This window comes from Fukomys damarensis, unplaced genomic scaffold (genome assembly GCF_012274545.1).
Source record: "Fukomys damarensis isolate Sample0158 unplaced genomic scaffold, DMR_v1.0_HiC HiC_scaffold_16, whole genome shotgun sequence".
NCBI lineage: Eukaryota > Metazoa > Chordata > Mammalia > Rodentia > Bathyergidae > Fukomys > Fukomys damarensis.
The window spans coordinates 93,335,806-93,353,412 of record NW_022900928.1 but is presented as its reverse complement, the minus strand read 5'-3'; the positions used below and the strand labels follow the sequence as shown (position 1 = coordinate 93,353,412).

The window sequence follows — 17,607 nt, the reverse complement described above, 5'->3', positions numbered from 1 at the left end:
ATATATATATATATATATAATTAATCAGTTAACTATATCTCCTTACTATAAATACTAGGACTTACTACCTCTATGTAAGTGCTTGACCCTCTGTTATATAAACTCCAGCCATCCTTTCTCCTACCCCAATCCTCCCCAGACTCACTGTTATATATTCTGATAGATGATTTTTTAACACTCATATGAGAAAGAAGGCATGGTATTTGCCTTTCTGTTTTCTGGCTTCTTTCATTCAACAATGTCTTTCAGATCCATCCATCGAGATATAATTATTTTTATGGCAGAATAATATTCTATTGTATAGAATATATATATAGTTTTTTTTTTCTTCATCCACTCAACTGCTGGGCATCTAGACTGACTCCATATCTTAGTTATTGTGAATAGTAAAACAAATATATTCACATATGTATCTTTGAAATCAGCATATATTTTCTTTCAAACAAATATTGTAAATAATTTTGGGGGAGGCGAGGAGGGGGTGAAGGAAGGGCAGGGACAAGGGGAAAAAATGAGAACCAAGACTTGTCATGTAGAGGTACAAGATTCCAACAATGAATGTAACTGTATTGTATCCCTAAAATGTGCCAATAAACTCAATTAAAGCTGAAAAAAAATAATTTTGGGAAAGTCATGTAAGTAACTCATCAAATGGTCATCTATAAAATGATCTGTAAGGCTTTAACACCATTTACACTACTGGATCTACAACTATTCTATAATTTATACTAGAGATTTTAAAAGGCCAGGCAACAACCAAATTTATATGGCAAGAAGACAGAGAAGCCAAAACAATAATGATTACTCCAAGGAAAGGAACAAAAAGTAGTAGATAGATTTTAGAGTTGCCTAGAATTAAGAGCTCCATGATCCCTACTCAAAACCATGCTGGTATTCAGTTCTGGGTGTTGCTGATGAGAATGTGCTGGACACGTGTGCACACATGCACATACAAAGCCAAATGTGGATCTTGGCAGAAACCATCACATGTGCCAAATTTACTTTATGAACATTCAGCTTGTTTCTATCAGACTATTGACATATTTTATCATATTGACAACCAGCACTACAAATGTAGAATATATAAAATGTCAGAAATTATCCAGTAAATGATTAATCTAGTTTAAGCTGAAAAACAAGTAGCAGTAAAACATCACTAAGATCACAAGGAAGACATATTTATAACGCATTTAGAAGTGTGTTCAAGTGAGACTAGAAATGACAGAAGTCTGTCGTGTAACACCAGTCTCCTACATCCGAGACTGGGATCCTGAGTAGGAATCACTGAACAGGCTTAGGGAAATGTAAAAGGCACGCCTTATTAACTCCTGGACATCTCATTTCTTGGTCATAAATCCTATTAACTTGTATTACAAACTGCCATCAAACTTGGAGATAAAAGATAATTTATGCTCAGTGTGCAGAAGCTAATGTTTCCATACTCCTGAGAAGCACGGGACCAGAAAATGAGAAAATGTGTACGTGGAACCTGAAGCTGTTCACAGCCATCATGGGCTGCATGCTAAACACTGCCCTGAGCACAGACGTTGCCATCAGGAACATAGCTCAACTAGGTGGGGAGATCAGTGACACTTCGTGTCCACAAGGTCTCACCTCTGCTCCATAAAGGCTTCTCTTCATGTGAGGTAATTCTCTTATCAAGAACACATATGTGGAAGTAAAAGAGGTGTGTTTATTTTTAAGGGAGGAGTCAGTATGCGTCCTTTTTTTAATTTTCCATTTTCAAATGGAAGATTGACCATTTCTTTCCAAATTGTTACCTCCTGAGGTTTTAACTCATAATGACATTCTGACCTACAGCAATTGAAATAAGCTGAGATACAATGCAAAACACTTATATGCTAATAACTCAATAATATTCATATAGACCTGGAATTACATTATTGTATCTTTGTTTTATAATGTAATTTATAATTAATGCAAATAAATGACAGAAAGGGGACTGAAAAGAGAATGTAAATGTTACACTGGAACACACTAAGTGACTTAAAGTGAGTTGCATGACTAATATAATACTAATCAATGAGAGATTATTTATTTATGCAACCTAGTCACATGAGAGTGGCACAAGTGCAATCTCCAAAAGAAACACAAAACATCACAGAAACACTAAGACAACAGAGGGCAGGAATATTTTTAAAAGATTAAGAGAATAACACTTTAGTTCTAGGGTCTAGGACTGTTGTAGCCAATCAACATCCATATGGTAGGTGCAGTACAAGTTCTCTTGTTACAGCACTAAAATATTTACCCTGTAAATAGACTCTGTAGGATTAAGATGACTTACTCCTCTTGTTAATATCTTTTATTTCAGATAATCTATTATAAAACAATTCTAAAAGGCATTGTTCTTAAACCTAAATCTCACTTTTTAACATTTATATTAACCACTTTTAATGTACCTTAAGAAGGCTGAATAGTAATCACATTTAATAAGCTTATATAGAAAAGCTGATTATTATGCTTAGACTTTGTTATAGCTTTTTTAATTAAAAAGTCACTTATTATTTGGGAATACATTTATTCCCACATTGCTTTAGCTATTTTTTTGGGGGGGTCCTAGGGATCGAACTCGGGCCCTTGTGCTTGCAAAGTAGGCAGAACCACTGAGCCAAATCCCCAGCCCATGGAATACATTTAAACTGCACCCAAGACTGCTCTTATTTGAAATGATGCTGTGAAGGATATATATATATATACACACACACTGCCCACTCGGTTATACAATGCCCATGAACAATTTTAAGACAATGTGCTATGACTAGTTTTAAGACCTTGTCGGGCCAGGGATTTAGCTCAGTGGTTCTGCCACCTGCCTTGCAAGGGCAAGGACCCAAGTTTGATCTCCAGCACCAAAAAAAAAAAAAAGACCTTGTCATCTGTACCTTAGTGCATTAACCCCACAAAAGAGGGAATACAGTGTAATGGGAAAAGTGCTGAGTCAAAACCCTTTATCCGTGACTATGTTATCTGTCCTGCCTTTCTTACAGTACTGTTGTGAGCACAAATAAGAGCATTCTTGTAAAAGCATTAATATTATTTTTCTTCTCAACACTGAGATGTTAATGTTCTAAAAGTAAATTTTAAAAACTTAAAGTAATTATTTGTTGCTGAATGAGATAAACTATCTTCAGCTTACTTCCCAGAATATTTGGAAATGCTTTCAATTTAAATTTGTAATGTTTCTTCTGCCCAGCCTGATCCCTAGTGAACAGTAATCTGTGAACCATTATTATGAATATGGGGCCTCAAAATATGCATAATACCTGTGCAATGCACAGTCTAGTATGTATCTAACACAGACATGTGATAGGGTGTCACATGAGGAACACACACATGGTAGAGCCAGTTCAGTCCATTGGTACAAGTCCCATTTATCAGTTGTGGAATACTTCTGTAAAATAATTTTAGTATAGCCTTAAACTGTTTTTTATTATTAACTACATTTTGCATACTTCTTAAATATATGATAGATCACTCAAGATCTAGTCATATATTAACCCCAAATCAAAATCACTGTGGCTTTTGCATTTGTATTAGGGATGTCTGAATTCTCTTGGGAAAAGTGGTAGAGCAGCAGAGGACTGAGATGTCCTGAGACCAGGATGGCAAAGGACAAGCTCAACTGTTAATCCACTAACCCTGGGTGGAGCCAGTGCCCAGCCACTGACACCCCTGCCATGGCAGAAGATGTGGTCTTCTGTGAACTTCTGGCCCCATGCTATAAAATGCTTGCCTCTCTAGGATAAGGTAAATATTCTAGTCATTTCAATGACATCAAATCAAAATTACCATGGGGAGAATGTACAGGTGCTGTGTTTTAGAATGTAGGCTACGCAGGTAAACATAACACATTTGGAGAACTGGGATTCGGCTTTCACAACTAACAACACGTTTGACAACAGAGTCCTATACATTATGTGAGTCAGAATTCCAGAATTTCTTTTTACATGTCAGTTTCTGGTGGCTGAGACAGAGATGGTGCTCTGAGTTCACACAGTGTCCTTTCTTCCTGGCTAACAGCCTTCTTTTTCTAGTCTGTACCACCGTGTGTTGGGGCATTTAACTGTATTCCCGCCAACAGTGGCTTACAATCCATCCATCCATTTATTTTTGGCAATGTGGAGGACTGAACCCAGTGACTTCACACTGAATTAAATACTCCATTCATTCATTCATTATTTATTGTATTTTTCTGTTGTTTCATTTTGTTTTTGTTTTGTCAGAGTATATTGCTAAATTGCTAAATTGAGCAAGGTGGGCTTGAACTTGTAACCTACTGCCTATGCCTAGTGCTGGGATTATAAGCATTCACTACCACACCAGCTCAACTAAACTAAATGGAATGCACTATCACATTAGGGGAACAAGGGAATTTAACAAACATAATTCAAGAAAAATTCTGTAAAACACGTCTGTGCAAGTCACTCTAATAAGTGAAATCATTTAATGACTTCCCATAACATCTAACAGAAGTTCACACTCCACAATGTGAAATTCAAGGCTTTTCAGTCAGTATCCAAGAGATCCTTGAGTCTTCTATCATTTTTCCCTCCTTTAAGTCATAATCTAGCTGTACAGAAGTACCTCCTACAGTATGTCCTGTACTTCCCTGTTCCTTTCCTGGCTACTCTTAGGACTTTCCTATCATCTCCCAGAGCAAACACCTACTCACCCTTGAAGGTTCTGTTCAAATGTATGTGCAATGAAATGCATGCTCCATGAAAGCAGACTTTTTGTGTGCTTTCCAGACTGTTTAATCCTTGGAAACCACCCTAATATTCAACAAGTATGTATTGAACTAACTGAATGAAGAAAATCTGAGTGCATCTGTGAAGGTACTTTCCTTACTACCCAATACTCCAATTACTTACTCTCTGATCATCTTTATGCACTCATCTTTTAGTACCACATTAGGATTACAGTTTATACATGTCCTCTTCATTGGACATGAATTTGAAAGCAAAGGTCAAATGGGACTACCTCTTTTTATCCTTAGCTTCTATCACTTTACTTAGCAAACAGTTATGCAGTGCCTGAGGTTAATCTATCTGTTTACTAAGTAAAGTGACAGCATGGGGATTTGAAATCTAAATTCTGCTTCCCTTCTACATTTACTCTAGGTAGCCATAAGTCTAGGCAATGCAAAGAGCCAGGAAAAATTGCCAAATTTCTTGAACAAGGATGAGCACACATGGGCATAATACTAACCAAACAACAATTGTAAGTAATGGGATGGTAAAGATGGCAAATAACAAATAAAACAGATGCAAACTATTAGTAGTACAGTACATGAGGCAAAAAGGCAAATAATTGTCTACTATCTTCACAAAAATGTTACCAAAAGATTATTTGAAACTTAAATAAATCAACAAATTAAGTATACACAATTTGTTTATTTAATAAGAATTCTATTGTATGTGCTGCATTGGTAGAAATTTTCTTTGATGCTTATTATTGGAAATGAATGACACCATCATTAGAAATTTATATAAGGGAGTCAAATTTAATAATCAAGCAACTTATGAATAGTAAAAGCTAAAGATTTCCCTTTAGGTGCTTGACAAAATCAAAATCCAGTTTCCAATTATACCGACAACACTCCAAACATATGAAAATTCCAATGAAATATTTGCCAACCCTTGTGTTTCCCTGTTGAAGTTGCTCTCAAGTGTCATTCACATTCTGCTGCTCAAAATGCAAAAGGCTTAATTTAATTCTTAGTCAATTTAATTAGAAGTCACAATTTTTTTCCCTTTTGGCTGCAAATGAAATGAAAACTTGGAGGCTTCTCTACATTTGTGTTGTTCAGAGACTCGGGGCAGCAGACAATGAATGTAGCCAGTCAGTAGGCAACCATGGTCAAAAGACACCAGAAAGGCTAGCTGATGATGTTTTCTCCTCACATACTTCACTGCTTGAAGTTTTGTGGAAGCAAAGAGCTAATTATATTTACTTTTCACTTACTGGTTGGAGAAGATAGATGAGAGATTCTTCTTGGATTATTATAGTTGGCACAGGAACAATGTGAATAGCTTGATATAGGGTATTCACAGATGCCATGATCTGGTCAAAACGCCCAGCAAGGCCTCCCAGTGTCACAATTACATCAACCTAAGCAAGGCAGGTAGAACTGAGAGTCACACATTTAAAGAATTTTAAATTAATTAAACAGAATCAAGCCCCTGAAAAGAGCTTTCAATCTTACATTCTATTTGATAATGAACAAAACAGATAAAATTTCTGTTGTTCGGTGCAGAAATTAAATAAATGTTCACATTCAAATTCATATAATTAGTGTGAGGTGTAAAGATCAACTCTTTTGTGAACAAATTTAGTCTTTCCCATTTGCCTATTTACACGGAAAACTAGCTAACTCCTCCTTTAAACAGCCATTTATAGATTTACGTGTTCCTTTTGTGTAGATATCTTCTCTAATGTATGATGTTCCCTCAGAGTTAAAACTGGCATCTCTATGTACACACACACACACACACACACACACACACACACACACACACACACACACACACACACACACACACACACACACACACACACACACACACACACACACACACACACACACACACACACACACACACACACACACACACACACACACACACACACATTTGGAGAGTGAACCCAGAGCCTTGCACATGCCTGGTAAGCCTTCTACCAATGAACTACACCTCCCACCTAAAGCTGGTATATTGATGATGAAAGAGAAAGTAGAGTTTAAATAAATACTGTAAGAAATCCTTATATGTATAAAGGGTGACAGTAATAACTATGCTATTTGGTACACCTGTTCAACAATAGACATTATTTCACTTTTAGGATTTAAAAAGCACATTTAAAAAGCTTAGATAACGTGACCATAAAGACAGCATGATTTTAGAGCAACCTGTTACATAAGCACCAACAGAACCTACTCAATTCCTAGAGTAAAAATAAGTAGGGTTAGCTCAAAAATCCAAAGTTTGTTTTCATTTTTTAATTTTTGGTTAATGGTCACAGCTGTTACCTTGAGTAGTGCCTAGCCTATACAGAATGCATAAGGGTTCTAGGAATGAATACATGAAGACATTGCAAGACTCATCAGCCTAACAGATCCACTGCCACTCTGTGGGAATATATCAGTCAAAATGGGACTTATGAAAACATTAAAAAGAAATCATGCAAAAGGAGTAAGAAATTGAGAATGTTTTCTACTTATTTTTTTGGTAGTGGGGATTGAACTCGGGTCCTTGCACTTGCAAAGCAGGCGGCAGAACCACTGATTTAAATCCCCAGCCCACTATTTTCAGTCTTACTAAAATATAAGGGAGAACAAGAATTTTTACTTTTGATAAGATGCTTCCAAGATTTAGATTTGGAGACCATAATGAACTACTGCCCTAGGAAGCATGTATTACTCTGAATAACATCTGCTACTCTCTGGAGGAAGGAAGTAACTTGTAAGCAATTAAACTTGCCAAAGAGATGCTTCCATTTGGGGTATTAAGTTAGGTAAATAGCTTGCTGGTGCTTAGGAAGTCTTTGGGATGCCTACTCCAGGACAATTGGGTAAGTCCTAGAGAATATAAACGGCCTTAGGAAAACAAAAAGAAAATTTTGCTTTAAATTGAGAAATACAACAAAGGAAGTGGTGTAAGAAATATAGAGACAATTTTAGGATTCCAGTAAAAAGAATATTATGATATTCCTATGAACATAATCCTAATTCACACCAGAAGCAAGACCTGAGAGAAGTTTATTCACTGTGCAGATTCTGGAATCCTTTCTTTCAGGTTTGCAATTTTTCATCACTACACTCTGGGCCTTGAGGGATCCCATAACCTTTAAAACTGAAATTTAATTTCCATCTTCTACAATGGGTTACCACGATGAATAAGTAGTATCTGTAAATCAGTCACTGAATTTTTCAGAAGACAGAAATGGCAAGATTACTTCTCATCACTACTCATTTTCCCTACAGGAAGTATTTAGCAAGATTGATTAAAAACATTAGCAGATCAATTCAAGCTGCAGGTGGGGTAGGTGAAGGATGAGATTCCAGTCATTTCGGCAGTTCTCCAGTTGTAGCTGTGAGTAATACATGGTATTCAAAGATGAAAGAATTAGAAGCTACTCCTTGGTGGATTTACAAGGCTGGAGTTCTGTCTTTCAGACAGTAATGCATTGGGACAGGGTGTTCAAGCTAAAGCAGACAATATATGGACAGCAAAGTGACTTCTCAATGTGAAGCCAAAGCCCTGTGCATTTACACCTAACACCACTTAGTCATGCTTTGTTGTAACCTTTAATATACTTGAGTGTGTTTCCTTCCAAAGGAAGCACATGTATCACAGCTACCAGGAGTGTTTGCAACACAGTAGATAGACAGGCATTTACTGAGCTTTCCCTAAGCATACAAAAATTCAGGATAAAAACTGACAATATCAACCAGAGGGGAAAGAAGCTGATTATGGGGCTGAGATAATATCAACTAATTCCTACAAAATCGTACTTCCTCATTTGGCAAAAGTTTCAAAAGTTAACATCACATTTATTATCTCAAATGTGCATTTGACAAATTTATAGCTTTAATTTTTAACTCAATGACTAACATCAACAAATCAGTAAGTATTTATTGATCATCTATCATGCACTAGGAAATACTACAAACATTTAAGATATATCAGTGAAGAAAGCAAATGTCTCTTCTTACACAGGGTTGATATCCTAATGGAAGACGATATACACTAGACAAAACTTAAGTACTGTACATTAGCTAGAATGTAGAAAAGGCAGTTAATGCTAAGGAACATAATAGAAACAGGGGATCAAACATGATAGTTGGGAGCACACTTCAGCTTTAAATAAGGTAGTTACAATAGGCTGCACTGGGAAAGTAAGAGAGCAACACTAACAATTTAACAGAGATGGAGGGAGTAAGCCACACAGGGGGACACCTGGGGCAGGGGTTGGTAAGGGCTGTTTCAGAGAGCAGCCTGGAGCCAAGCCATAGAAGTTACCAGCCTCTGGCCTTTTCAAAGAGCTTTAGGAGGCTAGATGCTAAAAGTGAATTAGAAATCAGTAGGCACAGTAGGAAAACAGTACTATGGGAGTGCTGGATTCAACAGCTGTGTCCTGAACACCAGGCTCATGTGTCCAACTGCTTACAAAAAGGAAACAGGTAACACGAACTTTTTTTTCAATGAACTATGTTGCCATAAAGAAAGATAAATTTGAGGTATTCATAGGTAAATGAATATGACTGGAGAACATAACGCTAAGTGAAATAGGTCAGACACAAGCTCAAATATCACATGGTTTCTCTTATATGAAAATTACATATATATGTATATGTATATGAATGCACATACACAAAAAGCAAAATAGATAATAGGGAGTCGGGAGAAATTAAATACTTCCCGAAATTACACATTCTGTTGTTTAAAAAATATTTCAATATATATGCTAATTTTTTTCATTTATAGTAAAATTTTATCTTCTACTTCTCAAATATGCCAGTCCCTCCTACTTGAAAAACTGTGTTTTATAATAAGCACTTGGCTGGCTTCTTTTCTTCCTTCACTGGTCATCTGTTGAAAACTTCCCATCATCCACATTTCAAATTCCCTTTTCCAGCCTTAAGTTCTCTCCCTAGCATTTCTCATAATCTAATACCAAACTAATGACTTATTTAGCTTGTGCTATTATTAGTCATAATCCTTAGATTGCAAATTACACAAAAGCAGAGATTTTCCCATCTCTAGTCCTTAGGATGGAGTGTGGTACATAATGGGAGTCCAGAACATATTTCTTGAACAAATGATGAATGAAACAAGGACTGAAGGACAGAAACAGATCATGGCAAATACATCTAAGTATTGGAAAAGATGAAGAATTCCAAGAGTCAGGCTGAATGGGTCTGGGGCAGACAGATAAGAGAGAGATTATGAAGTGTTTGTAACTGTTGTTATAGACAAGATTAAGATGTAGGCATAAACTTAAGTAATTGAGGTAGCTATGAAAACAAGATAGTAGAAATTAGTTCAAGGAAACCAGAAGTAAGTGTACTAGAAGGTACATTTCAATGCTCACACAACTGACCATGAATTAAGACAATATTGTTGAAAAAAGTGTAGGTGACTTAGAAGTTAAGTGCTTTAAGTTATGAAGGGAAGTAGCCAAGACTAAAAATTAAAACTATAGCAATAATCAAGAAGAGAGACATGATCAGATGATATGAGATTCAGAACTGGGATTTCTTAGGGAAGAAGAATTGAGTAAGAGTACTATCCAAATGCAACAAAATAAGAGTCAGAAGCTGAATATTAAATTTTCTAGAAATTACATTTAAAGAAATAGGAAAGAGGTGAAATTAACTTTGTATACTTTAATGCAGTATATCTAAAATCATCCTTTTAAAATATAATCTGTTTTTACAAGTTGAAATACAATACATTTTTGCTTATGCATGTGGTCTCCAAAATCCTCAGTGCAGTTTAAACGAAGGTACATCTCCATTTGGCTTAGCTATGGGTTAACTGCCCTGCTGGTTGATTACTAGCATTTTGAACAGTGTTGATCTAGAAAATATAAAGGGCAGTGAAGACTCTTACCCCTACTTCCAGGGCCCATGTTAAAAAAAAATAGTGGAGAAAACACACACACACACACACTCACACATACCCCACTACAGCTACAGAGCATTACTGTCTTTAGGTGAGAGCCCATTTTTGTCTGGAGAGAGAATGGGTGACATTGGGAATATAGATTTTGGTGACATTGAACAATGAGGGGTTATATATTCTAGGGCAAGTTTAGAATATTCCTACCACTCTCTAAAGAATATAAGCTATTCTCAGAGACTAACATGTTTATTATTGGTTGTTGATAGATGAAGGATTAACTTTCTAATTTTAACAAGCAAAATTAAAATTCTATTATCCTAATGTATATTTTAAAATACTTATTTTGATTGATAAGTAAAATTTTATATATGTATGCTGCTCAACATGATACATACACATATACAGGGATGGAACAGGAATGATTAAGTCAGTTTATTTTGCATGTGCTGTACTTCATACACTATTTCATAGTAAGAACACTTACTATTTTGTTGTTTTCAAGTATACAGTATACAGTATGTTGTTTATAATTATCATGATATAACATAGATCTCCTAAATTTTTTATTAAAAATTTAATTAAAATTTTGGGTCCTTTGATTTATGTCTCCCCAGTCTCCTTACCTTCAGCCTCTGCTAAACATTATTCTACTGTTTCTGTAAATTTATTTTTTTTTAAGAGTCTACATTCAGCAAGAGTCTGCACTAATTGTCTTTCTGTGCCTAGTTTATTTCACTTAACCTCCAGGTTCATCTGTGTTGTTGTAAATAATAAGATTCATATTTTTTAACAGCTGAATACTATTCTATTTTCATCACTGTTAGCAAAGAGTAGGTTGGAAATAAGAATTGACTTTGGGTTTTCCTATACCATCACAATTAGAAAAAAACAATCAACATTCTGGATAAAGACATTGGAGGTCTGAACATAGCATTGTGTACTACAAATAGCCATATAGTCACGTATATCTTACATGACCTTCTTATAGAAGGCTCATAATTAAAGGACGGACTAAAACTCACTAACATATTTTTCAAAATTCCTTTCACACAGGCGGCTTTCTGGTTTCCATCAAAAGTTAAATAATTCTATCTATTTTGTTAGGATAATAAGTGAAAAACTTGGATTTGCATTATTCAGCTTAATAGAACAGTGACAAGACTAGTTGAGGTCTATATAATGCCAAAAGATGCAAATTTGTTTTTATACTAAAGCAACGAAAACCTTTCAGCAACCAAATAACAAGTTTTTCACTATCTGACCTCAAAAGGACTAGATACAGCATTCATGAAGTCTATAATAGGGACACTGGCTGTCAGCATATTTTAATTATATTTACTTTCCATAAATTGAATTTTGGGGACAATTTCATTGTGGCTTTCCCCGATAGATAGGGTGATCATACAACTGTTCAAAGTGAAACACTTTTGAAAGGAAAAGGGGACATTATAAATAATAATATCAAGAATGCAAGCATACATTTTTCCAGACATACATTTTTCTTAGGGTTGAGAAGTTACAATTAACATTAGCATTAACATTAATGTAGCAAGTTAACATAATTAAACAGTGGTTCTCAACAAATTAGACATGACACCTAGCAAGCTTGCTTCAAATTCTGAAGAAATGTATTGTGCTATGGTAAAATAAGAGGCTTCAGAAAAATAAAAAGATAATTATGGCCCAATTATGTTTGGTGTTTTAATTTGAAGGAAGAAAGACCCAGTGCAGATTATGCAAAACCAGCAATATTCAATTACTACACGGTAATTAAGAAGAAAAATACCATTAAAATTTCTTAAAAAGTAAAAAGCAAAAATCTCCCCAACAACATCAAGACATATTTTACTAAACCAATAAAATAATACTAGCAATTGATACAAAAATTCAACGAGAGATCAAGAAATGAATGACTGTAAATTTTATGATTTAAGGATATGCTGCACGAAGAGTATCAGGCACCTGTGGAAACAATACTGTAAGTATCCCATTTCAACTTCCACCAGGTCACATTATACTGTAAGTCTTGGTTTAAATCACACATTTGGCTGACGAATAAATCACACTTCTTCTTGTGGCAAGATGATGAAGTTTCCATCCATGGATAAGAAATCCTTAAAGAGTCAGGATTTTCCTCAAATTATACTCAATGCATCCTCCCTGTGACAACTTTAATTGATGCATTTCACTTTCACCTGGGTAAAACTGCCCTCCTTCCTGTCCTGGGCTTCTTACCTACAACTCTGCTTCTCTACCAACCAAGCAATCTTTGACAAGGTAAAGGTAGTAAGCTTTTATCTCTAATCTGATCTTGCCAATGTTCTACTTAAATTTTTTTTTCATGTTTCCTCACAGTCTTTATTTTTCCTTTACTTGATTCTCTTAATTTTTGTCCTCATTGAGTTTATTGGTATACAGTACATTTTAGGTATACAGTACAGTTACATTCATTATTGGGATCTTGTACCTCTACATGACAGGTCTTGGTTCTCATTTTTCCCCTTGTCTCTGGCCTCTCTTCACCCCCTTCTTCCCTCCCCCTTACAAACACTCCATTTCCATTTTTTCATTTTCTCATATTTTTTTCTTTTCCCTTATTAGCTTTCCCCTACCCTTCCCACGCAGCCATCCCTCTGCTGGGTATCTTTCCAAAAGAATTAAAAGAATCATATCACAGAGATATATGCGTACCTATGTTTATAGCGGCACAGTTTGTAATAGTTAAAACTTGGAAACAGCCTATTTGCCCACAGTTGGAAACTGGATAAAGAAGATGTGGTTTTTCTATAAAATGGAATACTACTCAGCCATAATTAAACATTGGCTTTCCAGGAACTACAAGAAAACACTCCAGTGTTACCTCATAAAGTACAATCTCAAGTCCCACACTACACTTTCATTGTAGAAATTCTGTAGTTATCAGAAAACACCACAGCATTTCAAACCTCAGTACTCGGACTACACCATTTCCCTTGTAAACAACGCAATTAAATTTATTTCCAATGGATGCATTTCTCTATTTCCTAAAAAGAAAAAGAGAACCTACTTGCATGGAATGTTTTCAACCTACTTTGTCAAATTACAAATACCATAATTAAGAAGGGTCATAAACATATTATCTTACTTCAAGTGGCTAAACAAATTACATAGACAGGAGAGCTTCAATAAAATTTATTTCTCACAGTTCAGGAGGGCAAGGCCATCCAAGATTAAGATGCCAGCTGAGTCAGTTCTGCCAAGAATCCACTTCTAGTTTTGCAAATCTATTCGTTGTATTCTCACATGGCAGAAAGTAGACAAATAAGAAGCAACGTATCCTTTCATTAAGGCTAATAAATTCCTGTAGGCTTGCTACATTTTGGATAAGTGTCCTTCCAAGGTACACGTGTTAAAACTTGCCTCCAATATGTAGTGAGAATTTTAAGAGTTAGGCAGGGCCTAGGAGAGAGATTTTTCATTCCTGGGGACCAAAACCAAAACTCCCTTGAAGGGGACTGTGGAACCATGGAATCTTCACCCCTCTCTCCGGCTCTTGCTTTGCAGCCAGCAGAGGAGAATGGTTTCACTCTGCCATATGTTTCTGCCGTCATGTTTTTCCTCACCTAAAGTAACAGGGGCCAGCCGATCATAGACTAAGACCTCTAATACAGCAAGCCAAAATAAATCTCTTTACAAATTGATTAACTTAGGGTATTTGTCATAATGAAAAAAATGTAAGAAAAAGGGCAACTCTTGTGACCTATCAACCTTCCAAATTTCCCCACCTCCTAACACCATCACATCGGAAGTCAGGATTTCAACATGAGTTTTGCAGGGTAAATAACCGTGCAGTTCACAACACATGCTTATGCCAAAGGTTTTTCTGAACATAGTATTTGAAAAACAGTTTTTTAAAGCAGGATTGGAGAATATAAAGCAGTGTATATTAGCTTGTTTGTAGTTGAACAACTATGGACACAATGGTAAGGATCTATGCTAAGACTTCTGTTTGCTACAAACCAGAATCCCCTGGTGAAAGTTTCAGCATAAAAACTCAGGCAGATGAAATTCTCATCACACCATATTGGTCGGTTTTCAAACTGCTGGACACAATACCCAGCAGTTAAAGTAGGAGGGGTTTAACATGTTTCTGCTGGCTTGAATCACGAATGGTACATTCATGACTGTCTTACTATAGGTGGCTTATACCTTGGGTGGTAGAAGTAGTACAGTCATATATGTACCACCCATGGTTCAAGCCACTCAGCAGTGAAACAACCTCATTATGGTCCAGTCATAAACGTACTAATTTGGCTCATGTTTCATGGTATCTAGTCCTTGCCTGGCTCCAAGGCAGAAACATCACGGTAGAAGGAAAAGACAGAGCGAAAATACTTAGTTCATGGTGGTTGTGCTTAAGAAGCACATTGTGCAAATTGTGTTAGAGACACACTCAGAAGTATGTTTCACCAACTCCTGGCAGGGATCCCAAAGCCAGGCAAGTCGAGTCATCACCTGAACTGCCACACCCCTCTAGCATTGATGTCCCTGCTCCTCTCTGAAGAGCTCACATAAGGAGACTCTAATATCAAGTAAAAATGCTGCCAGAGATTCCTGCCTCACTGGGTAGAAGGCAGCAGCAAACAGTACTAGGAGGGATTGGACAATCCCAGTGAGGGTGTGTGTGTGTGTATGTGTGTGCAGTCCCCTCTTTTAATTCATTCTCTGCTAGCTCAATGAGAAAATCAAATGTCAGCATTGCACTAACCAAGACTATATATGCAATTAGAATTTTCATTCACTATGACCTACTCTTAAACATACCAAACCTAAGGGTTTTATGTTTTACTTTTATAACTCAGGAAAAATACTGGCCCCCTTCCAGATAGGTCTCATCAAGTCTTCAGGACTCAGTTGAGTCATCACCTCCACTAGGACAGAGCTTCTGAACGTTCTAGATTAGGGAAGGTCTACTTCCAGTTGAATTCTCAGCCACCATCTCAGACTTCTACTGAAACACCAGTAACACCATTATCAGAATAATATGAGTAAAAGGGCAGAAACCCTAGAAGACATTTTAAGAGCCAGAACCTGGATCTCATTTAGTCTGTATTTCTTAACAATACTTAGCAAAAAGGGTGGCACTTGCAAAATAGATGTTTGTTAGCTAAACAGTTAATGTAGAGACTTTGACTTTGTAAAAAAAAATATCAACAACACACTTTAAGCTTACTTTTTAAGGTCCTTATTTCTCAAATTTTTGATGGAGAAAGTAACTAATGCATTATTCTTCAAAGAATATTGTAATTGGTTCTTTTATTACTGTCATTAGACTTTCCATCCTTCAGTTCAGCTTGAGAACTACTGTCATATTATTTTTCTGTATTATCCTGTGATTTTTTTCTTTTCCATACGCTATAATGGATATTACATGTAGATGAGCATTCACATCCCTTAGCTAGAGATTAAAGATTCTCCCTGTGCTGACCTAACTCAAATGTCTGCTGCAACCCTTCCTTCTCCAAGAATTCTTTCTTGTACATAGGTTAGACAATAACATGCTTTCTTTGCACACCCTGAGAGAGCCTGGAAGCATCTGTGAAAGCATATTTGCTCCAGGTGTGCTCGCTGTGACAGCATATGGGATAAATACTGAGTTCACTCCTAGAATAATGAAGTGTTTTTTTTTTGTTTTGTTTTTACTTACCCTGGGGAATGCTTTGAATGTTTGGTTAAACATGTCAAGCCTGGCTGTAGTAATAATGCTGTCCTTTCCACAAAAGTGTCTTGAATACTAAAATTTCTTTGATTAATCAAATTGTAAGCTCTCTATCCATAGTAGTGAGATCCTTAAAGATGGGATATTTTATACATAAACAAAAACAACAGAAATGAGTTACTTTTCTTCTCTGAGTAAACACACCATGGAAAAACAGGAGCAAATCTGTATGTACTTAGGTTCTCCAGAAGTGAGTGGCAAGGACAGGTGAAGAGAAAGTAAAACACATACTTATCAGTTTTTTGAACATGATTGTATTCAACTTATCTCTGCTGAAAATTATCTGAGGAGAAAAGTAATATCTTTAAATTTAAGAATGTGTTAGAATCTTACTAAAAAAGTACAAGGTGTTGTTTTCTCTGGTTAAAAATTCTGCAAAATGCATGCTGCCCTATTTAGTCGAGCACCTGAAAGGATATTAGCCACTCTTTCTCTTTCTGTAGAAACTGGGATATAAGGTTCCAGAAAGTGGAACCAGTGCCTGCATTTTCTTCCTATCACATCTACCTCTAAACAAGTGGAAAAAAGGCAGATACTTGTTCAAAACATTTTGCAAAAGCACTGACTTCAGTAAAGAGATGCCTTGATCCCAGAAGACTAGAATTTGTGCACTCATGATCAGTTTTTAATAGAAATTAACCAATTTCATATCATGATGACTCATTTTCATCCAATAATTATTTTTTTTTATTTTCAGTCATAACACTTTGCTGCATATCCTTGTTTAACACAGTACATGAATGTCTTGGTTTTCATGTCTAAATGAATTAGATTTGGTTATTTGAAGGATTTTTGGGTACATTATTTTCTCAAAGTTTCCTGGTACAAAAATCTCCACTTTTTATTGTGCATTTTATAATACGTAGCTATCATATTTGCTAAAGCGCAATCATTAGGTTTTGCAATCTGCTTCAATATAAATAGTTTATGTTAATTATCCCCCTTCCACCTCCTTAAGGGAATAGAGAACATTTTGATTGTAAATTTTGTATTTGGTCATTAACACTTTGCTTTTTACATATGCATTAGACCATTTTATAATGCCAAATGAAAGTGTTATTGGGATAAAATATTTGCTCAATAATAATTCCCTCTTCAAAATAGTTTACATGAATGCTTTAAAAAATCAGAATCACTTGGGTCAACTTCATAGGTATATAAAATTTGTAATAGAAATGGATAAAGAAATAGAACTAAAAT

The 17,607-nt window shown here is 35.8% G+C and overlaps 1 protein-coding gene across 13 annotated transcripts in view; it reads right to left on the bottom strand.

Annotated features, from left to right (window-relative positions):
* Positions 1-17,607, bottom strand: part of Tpk1 (thiamin pyrophosphokinase 1) — a 360,539-nt gene that overhangs the window by 130,132 nt on the left and 212,800 nt on the right. For 11 of the 13 annotated variants that reach the window (XM_010638565.3, XM_010638576.3, XM_019209679.2 and 8 more), the window contains one exon: positions 5,989-6,135. The exons of the other annotated variants lie outside the window; for them this stretch is intronic. In XM_010638565.3, the coding sequence (XP_010636867.1) occupies positions 5,989-6,135 (147 nt within the window). The remainder of the gene's footprint in view (positions 1-5,988; positions 6,136-17,607) is intronic. 13 annotated transcript variants of the gene reach the window in all.